Genomic DNA, 12,732 nt, shown 5'->3' with positions numbered 1-12,732 from the left:
TATAAAAAGCAGAAATCTATTCATGTCTATATTACAATTGAGTCGAATAAAATATATTTTTTGCTGTCTTTAACTCTCATTCGCTCATGGCGTTAGATGATGTTCAATGCTAAGCAATATTCTCGGTACATTTGAACTATTTAATGATAGGATATTTGAATTGACAATTACTCTAAAACATTCATAGATTTCAAAAAAGTTGTAAACATAATTCCTGTATCAGGGTAAGTTCACAAAATGACACAGCCAGAGGCAATCTTGGATTGATTCCCCAAACAATTCTGGAGCAAGCTGCTTTATCTTTCACTGTACCACCACACTTTGCCCAGCAGCAGCTGCTTTTCCGGAAAGCCACGCTCCGATCATCTCCTCCGTCTTCGGCTCCGGCGAGAAGCCCTTCGCGTTCATCTCTTCGTAATACCGATAAGCCTCTTCCGGCTTCCCATTCAGAAACAACCCATGAATCAGCACGATATACGCGCTTCTGTCGGGGCCCAACCCGCTCTCCGCCATCTCCTCCCACAACCTGCGCACACCGTCGTAGTGCCGCCACCGGCAAAGCTTCCTGATAAGCATGATATAGGTGTCGGTCACCGCGCCACATCTGCTTCCCTTCATCAGAGACAAAACATCGAACACCTCGTCTGCGCTCCGCGCGACGTCGAAGAACGCATGGAACGTCCTTACGGAAGGCGCGAGCCCTCTCTCGAGCATTTCATCGAACACCTTGCGCGCGTCGTCGATGCGCCGCATTTTGCAAAGCGGCCGAATGAGAGAATTGTAGGTGGCTGCGTCAGGGGCAATGCAATTCTCCAGCATCACCTTCACGAGGTTCCTGGCTTCGTCGACGCACCGGCCTTTCGCGAGGGCGTAGATCACCGCATTGTAGGCCTTGCGATCGGGGGCGATCCCCGACGCCTTCATCAGATCGAAGAGCTTGAGAACGTCGCTGAGGTTTCCGGCCTTGGAGAAGCAAGAGATCATGCAGGCGTAGGAGACGACGTCTTTGGCGACTCCATTTGCGTCCATGCTCCGCCAAAAGCGCTTTGCTTCGCGGAGGTTGCAGAGGATGTTGCAGTAGCCGTTGAGGACGATGTTGAAGCTCTTGGTGTGGAGGGGGTAGGTGGAGGCGTTGGAGAGGAGGAGGTGCTCGGCGTCGGCGACGCTCTTGTAGCGCGCGAGCGCGCCGAGGAGGCCGTGGAAGTCCTCGGCGGTGGGCGCGAGCCCGAAGCGCCGGAGCGCGTGGAAGGCGCCCACGGCGCCCGCCACGTCGCGCGCCGCCGCGTAGCGCCGGATCAGGATCAGGATCGTGCGCCGCGTCACCCCGCCGCCGCCGCCGCGGCGCATCTCGTGGACGAGGGACCAGGCGGTGTCGAAGCGGCGCGCCTTGCCGAGGATGGCGATCATGGCGTGGTAGGCGCGCGCGGGGTGGGCGTAGGCGGGGCCGCGGGCGCCGGCCCAGAGGAAGAAGGTGAACGCGGCGGCCCAGTCGTGGCGGAGCCTCGCGAGCGCCGCCGCCACGAGCTCCGGCGAGGGGGCGGCGGCGACGCCGCACTCCTCGAGGCGCCGCTTCGCCGCGGCGGCGTCGGAGGAGAGGCCACGGAGGGAGGAGACGATCGCGTCGAGGTCTCTGAGGATCTCCGGTCCCAGCGGTTTCGTCCCCTCCGCAAATTCGTCGTCATCGTCGTCTTCGGGGCCCTCTTCGGCGACTCCGCCATGGATGGGGTTGCGGACGGTGGGAGAAGAGCAAAAAGAAGCGATTTTGGGGTTGGGAGAGAGGGAATTGGAGGTTGTGAGGGATTTGAGGTTGGATTGGGGAGGAGGACGAAGAGAGATTTTAGGGAAAGAGGAAGGGGAAGGGAGAGAGATGATCCATCTAATGAAGCTTCTACGCCACATGAGGAGTAGCAGTGTATTGTTACTATTATTGTTGTTGTTATAGTTTTCTTTTTCTTTTTTTTCTTTTTTTTATATGCTATTAAAAAAACTTCATTGAAGGAGAGAAGAGGCGGAAGAAGGGCAATTTTAGAGAGAGAGAGAGAGAGAGAGAATAGAGAGAAGATTGTGTTGGCTTATATGGGCCAGCATCCTGCTATGTGACGAGAGGTCATGTTGGATCGAGTCATGTTCGAAATGGTGTGAGACTGGGTGGTTGAGTCATGTTCGAAGTGGTGTGAAGCTGATTGGACCGAGTCACAATCGAGATTCGTGGGCGCTGTATCGGTACGCTTTAAGTGAATTGATTGTGTATTTCTAACAGCTCGATGGGATTAATGGTTAGCGCCAATGATCTGACAAGTGGCATTAGAGCCAGAGGTTACGGGTTATCGTGGGCGCTGGATCTGTACGCTTTGAGTGATTTTTTATAAAAAAAACATACATTTCCACCTTTGCGCGCAAGATGTTTCATATAGTAACAATAACATACAATTTTATCCTAATTAAAATTTACATTTTCGTGCTAACAATTCCATCCCAGGTAATAGCTTTAGTTGGTTTGTGAAACACCTGATGCAATTCCCCCCTCCACTATATTCTGGGACTAACTTCATCTTATAATTCATGGTTCACATCAGTAAAAATTACAGCACATACTTTCAGAATTACGTGCATTTATGTGATTTTCAGGTGTTCATGAAACAGTTCATGTAGCATCTCAATTGGTCTGGTCTACTGGACCAACTCCAGGCAATTTAGAACTGCAGATCCTGGGCACATTTTGCTGCTACATCAAACAATGGGGACCACTAAACAATGGCATTACTTAGTATTTATTATTTTGTAAGCTTTTAAGAGAGTAATTCGAAACAATAGTCCCACATCGACTGTCGCAGAGCAATATCGCCTCTTTATAACAGAGAATCCCTATTCGGCTATTGTCTCTTCGGAGACATCCGATAAAATTGGAACGATACAGAGAAGATTAGCATGGCCCCTGCGCAAGGATGACACGCACAAATCGAGAAATGGTCCAAATTTTTTTTGCCTTGCTACCCTACTCTCCTACAACAAAACTTGACATAGAAAAGAATAGTCCCACATCGACTTACGCAGAACAATATCACTTCTTTATAATAGAGGCTACCTATTAGACTATGTCTCTTCGGAGACATCCGATAAAATTGGAACGATACAGAGAAGATTAGCATGGCCCCTGCGCAAGGATGACACGCACAAATCGAGAAATGGTCCAAATTTTTTTTTGCCTTGCTACCCTACTCTCCTACAACAAAACTTGACATAGAAAAGAATAGTCCCACATCGACTTACGCAGAACAATATCACTTCTTTATAATAGAGGCTACCTATTAGACTATGTCTCTTCGGAGACATCCGATAAAATTGGAACGATACAGAGAAGATTAGCATGGCCCCTGCGCAAGGATGACACGCACAAATCGAGAAATGGTCCAAATTTTTTTTTTTTATTCTACCCTACTAATTAATCAGCTTTTGATTTTTTTTGCAGACTAGCACACAGTGAACTACAGGATCAGGTCTTTTGGAGCAACAAATCTTTGCGCTCCAAACCTAATTTCTAGGACTAGTTTTCTACTTTATCATCCATTGGCCAAAAGGTGAGATTCCACTTTATCATCCATTGATCACAAAAAGAAATTTTATACTCACTTTTCTCTATAAATTATTAAGGAAGATCAAAAGATTTGTGCTTCGTATGGAAAGAGACATTGTGCATCATTACTGCATTCTATCAAACTTGTGTTACTAAAAAAAATGGCTTGAAGCCTGAATATACTACTTATTTTAGACACTTCATCACATACTCTCATCTATCGAATACTACATGATTTTTAAGTAAATTTAAAAAATATCGAATAAGATGTTCATATATCTAAATAGAGCCTGAGTGCTATTAGTGTAATTAATCTGATCGCCATCTTGTTTACATGGATTGATCACTGTCCTACTGACACGCACAAAAGAGGGTGTGACCAACGCGTTTTCTTTTCGCCCGAGTACATAGATTGATCACTAAGGTTGCATTGAATAGTTGTCTATTCATAGCAAGCAAATTCGGAGCAATTTAGAAATTTCACAAGAAAAGATGCCAAAAAAGGGCCACTTTTAGATTTTTTTCATTTTAAATGAACCAAACAGCATGCTCCCTCTCGCAAAATAAAAAAAATTATCTCTATTTTTAATGTGCTTATTGCAAAATCCTAATGACACTCTTGGTACCTATTAGCAATGTCTAAATCTTACAGGCGAAATACCATAAAACAAGAAAATATTAGCAAGCCAGTTAACCAAATAACAATGGTCATAGGGTTTACTAACAGATTGACGATCCATATCAAGATTTTTAAGAATCCGGTAGCATTTTTTACGAAGATTGTATAGACGCATTCAACTATTGAGTAAAAAGCATTGCTAAACCATCATAAAAGGATCATGGCAAGAACTACAAAGGACTGGTAAAAACAAGAACAATGCACCTGCAGAATGGAAGCTTATGGTCATCTGAGAGTTCAACAAAGGCTACAACTCATCTACAATTTCACCTCCTTCAGAAACTCAGTTTAGACCTTGTATGACACGATCCCCTTTTTCCTCTTTGCTTTGTTTTGAGCTCAAAGTTTATGAGATGGGTATGCAGCAACAGATGTCAGGTCATTTGCTATCTATACAACGACAAAATTGCCTCCAAACGAAATCAAAAATTTAGAAGAAACTTATATTACTCTTCATTAAGAAGGAAAGGGAGTGTTTCCAGGGTAAGAACATTAAAGATGGAGGCATCCATGCGGTTACCCCACTGCATAAATATAAAGAAACAAAAGAACTGTTATAACCAAACCTCAAAATGCAAGGCCATTTTGTGCATGAGAGAGAGAGAGAGAGAGAGAGAGAGAGAGAGGAGCTCTGCTACTGCACTATTTTCTATTTTAAAAGAACATAAACTCAACATCCTCATGACTACGGTAAATGAAGCAACGGAAAACTAAAACATGATGTACATATGTTATTGGAAGAGAAAAACGAACAACATGATATACAGTCCTGAAAATCAGGTAGTTGTAGAAGAATGTTACAAAAAAAAGTGTCAACCCATTGTACCCAGTGAAACCTTGTATTTACTGTAACTTTAACTACCAGGCAAATCAACTGACAATGGCTTCTCTCTAGAACATGATTTGGGCGAGCTTCCCGACCTGCCATGCAAATCAAAATTAAGTTAGCGTGATACAAGTTATCCTAACATGTTAAAAAGTATAATTAAATAGATATGATGAAGTTCAGATTATGCATTCTCACAATATTCTCAACATTGATTTCATTCTCTCAGTAAAATCATCTTTTAACAATAATTTATTTTAAAGTGAGATGAAGCATTATTCCTCAATCTCGGAGGAAGAGCAACTGTAGAAGACATTACTTAAGTAGATATAGTCACCAGACCAGATTAGGTTACAGAAAGAAAGGACAAGGGGGGAGGCTTTATATGAAAATTTTATCACAAGAAACAGATCAGAACAGAAGTAGCAAACCTAGACGAACAATTTTGCTATTCCGCGGTGTAAGACTCGCTGTCCAACCCATAGCAATGTACAATTCAAGTCAGTGCAGCAGAATATTCTGTTGACCACAAAGGTAATATTAGCAAACATATGGGCCTAAGGTTTAATACTAAATCATATATAGAGTGAAAGATTGACCCAAAAAGTAGATGGACAAAAAAAGGTAATCCAATAGGATAAAATGGATCACTGGTTAATGAACTTCCACATGATCGCACTTCATCACTGAGTTTACCGGGGTCATCAGTTACACAATTTGGTTCTTAATTCTGTTTAACAGCAGTCCTTTGTGCACGCTACAAACCACATGATTTCTTAACAAATCAAATAATGAAAAACCGAGTGACTAAAGAACAGGTAAGAATGTCAAGTTCTTGGTGTATGGTTTTTCCATTATTTCACAACCGTCATTCTTTAAACAGAAAATATAGATTAAAGAGCATATTCCATGACTTTTGGACTTTAGGGACCTAATTTCTCAAAATTTAAGGACTTGTGCAGTTGTGTGATTGTTCAAAAACCACCTTTGCATTTTACCCTTTCAAGGATCAAATTGTCCTGAAGAACCTTACATGGAGAGAATTTATCTACCATTGAGGGTGGTAGAAGAAAGAGTTGGTCTTTTCTCTAATGCCTCATAATGGAGAACGAAATTATCCTGCATTCAAGCAGACATACAATTAGATCATTTACCAGACAAATTTAAAGGAGATTTTCCGTGAAGATAAGATTTGCATATCAGACCTTCCGAAATGTGTCCCATGTGTTTGGATCGAAGCAAAGATAGGACCCCCTTTCATATATTTGGGTCTTGACAAGGGGCTCCATACATCTGAGCCACAATTTCAAATCCCTATGATAAAGCCACCCTCGAGAATATCTGAAAAGAGGTAATAAGAAATACATAAATGGGTTGGAGCTATATATTGTAAGCTTTGAAAGCATGAAAGGTACAACTGAAGTACCAGTAATGCAATTATAAGCACAAATATTGTTCCTCGAGGCAAACATGCATCAGGAATTAAGAACCATTGCTCACATAGAAATTAGCAGAAAGAGCAGAAAAAATGAAGGTTCATTATGAGACCTATTAATGCAGAAGAGTGGGGGATAGAAGACAATGAGATGGCTGAAATCTGAAGAGCAGTTAACTACACTAGTAGAGCAAGCAGGACAGTTTACACTCATTCCAATAAATTTGCAGTTACTGTAAAGAAGTATAAAATCAGTAATATTCATTAAAATAAAGCAAAGTAATGAATAAGGGCACAGGATAGAAGGCTGAAGATCCAATGAACAAAGCCAGTGTTGTGTCACTACTTCCCACATGAGGTAGTAGACAATGTAAGATCGAACATAAACTATCATATTTTAATTTTAAAATATGAGGAACCTTTTATAAATTAAAAACAGCTAATAAAGAAGGGTGTGCTTAGTCCTGCTGACGCTTTGAGCGGAGCTGTTTAAAGAAGCAGCACTAGGTGTTCTATCAAAAGCCCCCAGAGCTTTCTGCTGAGGTGAAAACAGAAGCTTCAAGCATCCTAACATAGCAAAATATACAAACGATTCGTTTGTCAAATGCCTTGGTTCTGCCTCTCAAGTAGATAATCTCTTCCCGAGCTACACAATAGAAACTTACACTACACCAAAATGAAAAGTGCAGAATATTTGAAAGGATGCTTGTCTGTGTTGTATTATGAGACGAGAAGAGAAAAGCAGCCTCATGCTTACAATTCATTAGCAGCATACAATTGAGCTTCATCCTTTGGCATGCTGCACAAAAAAGGCAAGAGTCAGGCCACCGAAATATGAACTACATCCAATGCATGGCGTCAACTGCAGCAGATTATACAAGAGTACAAAACCTAAAAATAAAGCACCTGTAAAAGATGTAAAATAGTGTCTCCAGCTGAAACTTTGAAAAGTGTCTTGCCTGCATTTACAAGAACAGAATCAGTATGATAATTATCCAGAGGACAATCACAAAACTAGTAACAAAATGCAGAAGCTTACTGATAGTGGAGGCGGTTGCTCAGCACAGTAACAGTTTGGAATAGAAAACTCGGGCTCTCCTTTAGCTGGTTCATTGGACCATGGAGAACCAAAAGTCTTATAAAGATTATCAGGTGAGTTCAAGTTCAATCCTAGAGTTGTCAGATCTATTCCTAAGGCAAGAGATGCCAGGTCCTGATCATTCATCCTTATCACACTCAACAAACCCAGCAAGCCAAACGGATCAGGAGGGTTTTGAACTCCCTGAATGGACTTCAAACTTTGATCTCTATATGACTGAGTAACTGCAGACATTTGATGCATCCGAAGTTGAGATTGATTTTGTGGCTGTTGGTATTGCTGAATAAGTTGCTCATAAGCCCCCAAATTAGAAGCAGGATTTGGAGAGTTAAGAGGTCTCAGTCCGATGTTTTGAGATCCAGTATTTTGAACCTACAGAAGAGTAGAAAAGCAAGAAATTAGGGCTTCATGGTATTTCATAGGATCACATATACTAAATGGTGTAATTAATGTACCTGAGAATGATATGTTCCATGTGAAGACGGAAAAAGATCAGAACCATGCAAGTGAAGAAGATCTTGATTGTTCGCTGGCAAATTAGTACTCTGCTGTTGTATTTGACGGTTAGACGGATAGCTACCACCTAAACTGAGACCAGCAGATCTTGCCATCTGTTGAGTCATTGGTAACCCAAATTCTCATGTTAATTTTGTACAATTACATATTGAACCAGACTAATATTGAAGCATAAGCTCACAGGGTAGTGCTGTGCTTGCATCACGGGCACATTGTCATGAAGTTGTTCTTTGTGGTGCAAATCCGTAGAATAATCTGCATTGCTACCTGGAAAGGTTTTGAAACCAAAAATCAATATGGATAAAAGATAGCATAAAGTCACAAAGAAGCTTCTTAATATACAACGGCCAAAAATAAACAGAATTTAAAATTAAGCAAACTAGAAAAAGTCCTGGAAGCCAAAAAGAAAAAAAGCAAAAAACATATGGCATACTCCTTTCTGATTCATTAAAACAAACTATAACGGATTGAATAGCACGGTTTAGGGCATAGGAAGTAGCCAAAGAGTAAAACCTTGATAGTCGACCATTGTGTAAGAAGGAAGTATAATCTTAAGACTACCGCAATGAAAAAATCCGGAAACACCAGGAGGGTAAGAAGAGAGTATTAGCAAGTCAAATGCGCCAACAATTCAAAAGGTAGTAAAGCTTATTAGATATTTGTTGAAAGAACACAACAATACATATTAGCCGACTCAAAAGGAACAAATTCAGGATAAGGTACTTATAAAGCCTAAACAGGCCAAGAAAACTATTCTTGTCGAAATCATTAAGGATTTACTAATGTAGATATAGATGTGTAATGCTTGAAATCAAAGAATAATGATTTCAATCATGCAGAAGCACAAACAATTGCCTTGGAATGTACAATCATCAAAATCAGTGAGAAAGGCGTAGTTAAAACATTGAATCCACATATGAACCATCATATGAAAAGAATTCGCAGATCGAAAATGCTACAGAGTCTCTTCATGGCTAACATGAAGATGAAGGACATTTTGTAGGCCGGCCACAAACCCGTAATCACATCAATGGTTCTCTTTCACATCATGTGTGATATGAGCTTCATAGATTTCGAACCAGGAGTCTCAAGCAGGAATTTATTGAAAATAAAGGCAGCATTAGATCTATGAGAAGATAAGAAAAATGATGGGGGAAAATATATGCTACTATAGCATGCGAAAAAAAAAGAAAACCTGTGATAACATCAATATGCACAATATTGTCAGCAGCTGGACAAGAATGATATCAGTGAATCAGCAACTTATACAAACAAACATCTCTATATATGTATACAAACCCTGGGCTGAAAAGCTATCAAAAGGATTTCAACATGAAGGATCAGTGAAGCACCTTTATATCCAGGCAAGGCAGGAAAATCTTCATTTTGGATGCTAAATTCTTGGTTTTGTTGGACAATGGAGCTAACACCAACTCCCTGCTTTCTTATGGCACCTGCAATTTAGAGCAGCAGCAAACATGTCACTCCAGAAAGAAAAAAGAAAAAAGAGGCTAAGATTTTATGGTTTAGATATAACATTACCTAATTGCCCTTGAGGGCCTCCAGCAGAACTAGGCCGTCCACTCAATTGAGGAAAATCATTTAGATCAAATGGAGAATTATCATTGAAGTTGGCATCATGTAGCATCCCTATGGAACCTAATGAACTGTTCCCTCCTTGCACTTGGTTCTGAGATAATGATCCACCAGAAGTTGGATAAGAGTTTCCGAGCATACCAACCATTTGTGGAGCTGCTAATTCCACAAAAAAAAAGTTGTTACACCAGAGAAGTGCTGGAAGAAAATTAGTTCTATTAAGCATCATATATAGGAATAATTCTTTTCTTCCTGTTATTATCCCCACTTCATCAAGAAATTCAGCAGCAAAGAAGACTTCTATGAATTCATTTCTAATTAAATTATTCTTTTTGTTATGCCAAAACTAGCATACCATAATCACATTACCTTGCTGAAGCATGCCACTGATCAACCTGTTGGATCCTTGTATGTTAAGAGTACCTGTTCCAGTATTCGCAGCCAAATTCATTCGGGATGCGATATTGGGTACAGATAATCCTCCACTCACATTCCTTCCAATATTAGCTCCTCCAATCATATTGCCCATATTCCCTACTGAGCTTGTAATCCGTTGGCCAAGATTTCCCAACATTGGAGATACTCCCATCCCGGGAACTGAATTGCGATTACCACCCGTACCCGAGCTTGAGGATATACCTGGTATTGAGCCACCAATCGAATTCATGCCACTACTAAATGCAGGATTTCCAACAACACCCATACCTCCTCTACTAGTGACACCAGAATGTCCATGCGGGATCTGTGTAAGACAAGGAAGTATCAAAAACAGAACATAAAGTACAGTAGGAAACAAGCATATATTTTTTTCACAAAATTAGATAAAGTATGTGATGGCGTAGCCTAGCTTCTGCATATGAGCTATAGTCATTTCTAGTAAACATCCAGCAAAAGGAAAAGTTGGAGTTTCTCTAAAACAGGGAGGTGAAATGAGTTTCTTAGTCCCAAAAACAAATGTTCGATTTTGGATCTTGTGATTTTGTTGCAGAGTGAAATTGTTAGGGAATTTGATAAAAAAAAAAAAGTTATGCTTCTAATAATAGCTCAATTCAAACAACATTTCTGCAGAAGCTCAAGTTAGACCCAACAGGCCCAATGATAGGTGCATGGTGGCAAAAGAGTCTGTATAGAAGACCTGCGATATAGAAACTGGGTGATTATTTGAAGCAAATCGACCGCTTGATATGCTTCCACCGGGTTGCTGAACACCGGTGGAAGGGATGCCACTCATTGCTGCATGCCGTTGTGTTAGTGAGCTTGGCATATTTGGTAGATTGAAGGTTCCATGAATGTTGTGCAGCCCTTGCATAGCACCTATAAACAAACACTATGCTTAGTGAAAATACTAAAACATATCTGTTAATGCAAAATAAATGTGTGTCAGAGGATTAAACATATGATCAAAAGGAAAATGGCTTTGTATGCTTCCCTACCGGAATGAAAACCAGGAACCGACGCAGAATGAGCAGAAAAAGAAGTTGCAAAAGGCCTTCCTGTCGAATCAGGAAGATTCGAACTGGAACCATTAAGGTTTGACTGCCAAAAAAAAAAGATTTATAAATCAGCGACATAAAAAGACAAAGCCTGTAGAAGCACAATATGACTTCAACACCAGACCAGACTGACATCTGAATAATTATATTTCAATAGTTTGGGTTGGGTGAACAAGCGTTTTAAGCCTTAAAATTTGCAATTAAGAAGTTAACCACCTAACAAAAATTTTGATAATATAAGCTGTAGGGGATCAACTATTGAGAAATCTAAAAAACAGAGAGAGAAGTGGATACATTGAGCAGCCCTGACATTCCGCTGAAATTGAAAGAACTAGCTAACAAGTTAACAGCAGATGCAAAATATCATCATCCAAGCAGAAATGACTCGCCAGCTACTGTCCAACCTAGAAAAAGTAGAAGATCACGCATCAAATACTTCTATAAATATACTGAACAGTGTGATTCACTCACCCAAAGTAAAAACATTTAATATCAACAACACAAGATAGTAAGTGAAAAGATGTTCTCATATACTGTCCATAAGAATTATGCGCAAAGGAACAACTAACAGCATATTATAAATTTCACTATTTAGAATATGATCCAAGATGCAGCAAGAAAATTACTAGATAGTGACATGCGATAAGACTATAATGATGAAAAGTTTGCTAAAAGATTGACAAATTCTCCCAACTGCTGCCAGCATGACATAAACATTCTACAAATTATTAGGGGTGGGGGATGGGGGTGGCGGAGAGCCAAGCTACTTTTTTATTACACACCAAAAGCATCACTCTCATATCCTCTATGGACTGGAACAATTTACACAAAGTAGAAAAGAAAAATCTATACTTGGGCGTTGCATAATCTTTAAGCATAAATTAGCAAAATAAACAAAAAAAGGCTCTATCCAATAACTGCATCATACACTATCCCAGAAAAATTATCACGGTTCATGCTTTCAAAGAGTCCTTTTTCTTCTCGACTTCTCCATTCCTTAACACTTCATTGCAGCAAAATAAGATCACCCGCGCTTACCTACTAACAAATCCTCTACAAGAACATCGAACAAAAACTACTTCACATAAATTACTATCACGAGACTTCGCAATTACAAAAACAGTTAGAGAGAACCGAGAACTTGCAGTAAAAACTGAACATTGATTAAGTTCTCCAATCCCCAACACGAAGCTCCAATCTAACTATAATAGGCTAGATCGACCCAAAAATTGTCGCGAAGAAGGCCCGCAATCCGATCGTCAATCCCATCCGGTGCAGATCAAACCCTAGATAGCGATTCAATCGCGGAAAAAACTCCGATCGAGGAGCAAGATAGTGTGTACCTCGAGAAGGATCGAGGGGATCCGGGAGTCGGGGGAGGGGGAATGGGGCGCAACGGTGTGGATCGGGGGAAATGGTGAGGGGGAGAGGGGGAGAGGGGGAGAGCGGAGGGAGGGGGGTGTAAAGTGAGGCGAGGTGAGGATTTATCAACGAGGGATGGGTAGGGAGGGGGG

The 12,732-nt window shown here is 40.9% G+C and overlaps 2 protein-coding genes across 5 annotated transcripts; both read right to left on the bottom strand.

Annotated features, from left to right (window-relative positions):
• On the bottom strand, nt 43–2,049 carry LOC109727909 (pentatricopeptide repeat-containing protein At5g15010, mitochondrial-like). The gene has a single exon (XM_020258119.1). It carries the CDS (start codon nt 1,897–1,899, stop codon nt 304–306), a length of 1,596 nt encoding a protein of 531 aa, XP_020113708.1. The 5' UTR covers nt 1,900–2,049; the 3' UTR covers nt 43–303.
• Nucleotides 4,863–12,714, bottom strand: LOC109728097 (probable NOT transcription complex subunit VIP2). 4 transcript variants are annotated; one of them, XM_020258397.1, is made up of 16 exons: nt 12,562–12,714; nt 11,513–11,622; nt 11,159–11,261; nt 10,861–11,039; nt 10,095–10,467; nt 9,672–9,881; nt 9,482–9,583; nt 8,311–8,396; nt 8,069–8,224; nt 7,554–7,985; nt 7,421–7,473; nt 7,272–7,313; nt 6,285–6,420; nt 6,065–6,198; nt 5,511–5,598; nt 4,863–5,174 (listed from the first exon to the last, which is right to left on the bottom strand). In XM_020258397.1, the coding sequence occupies exons 2-14, from the start codon at nt 11,528–11,530 to the stop codon at nt 6,124–6,126; spliced, it is 1,965 nt and encodes a 654-aa protein (XP_020113986.1). In that variant the 5' UTR covers nt 11,531–11,622; nt 12,562–12,714; the 3' UTR covers nt 4,863–5,174; nt 5,511–5,598; nt 6,065–6,123. The 4 variants fall into 4 exon arrangements, with proteins under 4 accessions (XP_020113986.1, XP_020113987.1, XP_020113985.1 ...); XM_020258398.1 differs by having other exon boundaries at nt 6,078–6,198; XM_020258396.1 differs by having other exon boundaries at nt 6,113–6,198.

Source organism: Ananas comosus, linkage group 23 (genome assembly GCF_001540865.1).
Source record: "Ananas comosus cultivar F153 linkage group 23, ASM154086v1, whole genome shotgun sequence".
Classification (NCBI taxonomy): domain Eukaryota; kingdom Viridiplantae; phylum Streptophyta; class Magnoliopsida; order Poales; family Bromeliaceae; genus Ananas; species Ananas comosus.
This window is presented reverse-complemented; position numbering and strand designations above follow the sequence as displayed.

Coding starts and splice junctions, on each gene's coding strand:
- LOC109728097 (XM_020258395.1), bottom strand. Junction 9,882..10,094: donor CAGTGGCATGCTTCAGCAAG/GTAATGTGATTA, acceptor TGGAATTAGCAG/CTCCACAAATGGTTGGTATG. Junction 6,199..6,284: donor CATGGGACACATTTCGGAAG/GTCTGATATGCA, acceptor GCTTGAATGCAG/GATAATTTCGTTCTCCATTA.
- LOC109727909 (XM_020258119.1), bottom strand. CDS start 1,899: ATGTGGCGTAGAAGCTTCATTAGATGGATCATCTCTCTCCCTTCCCCT.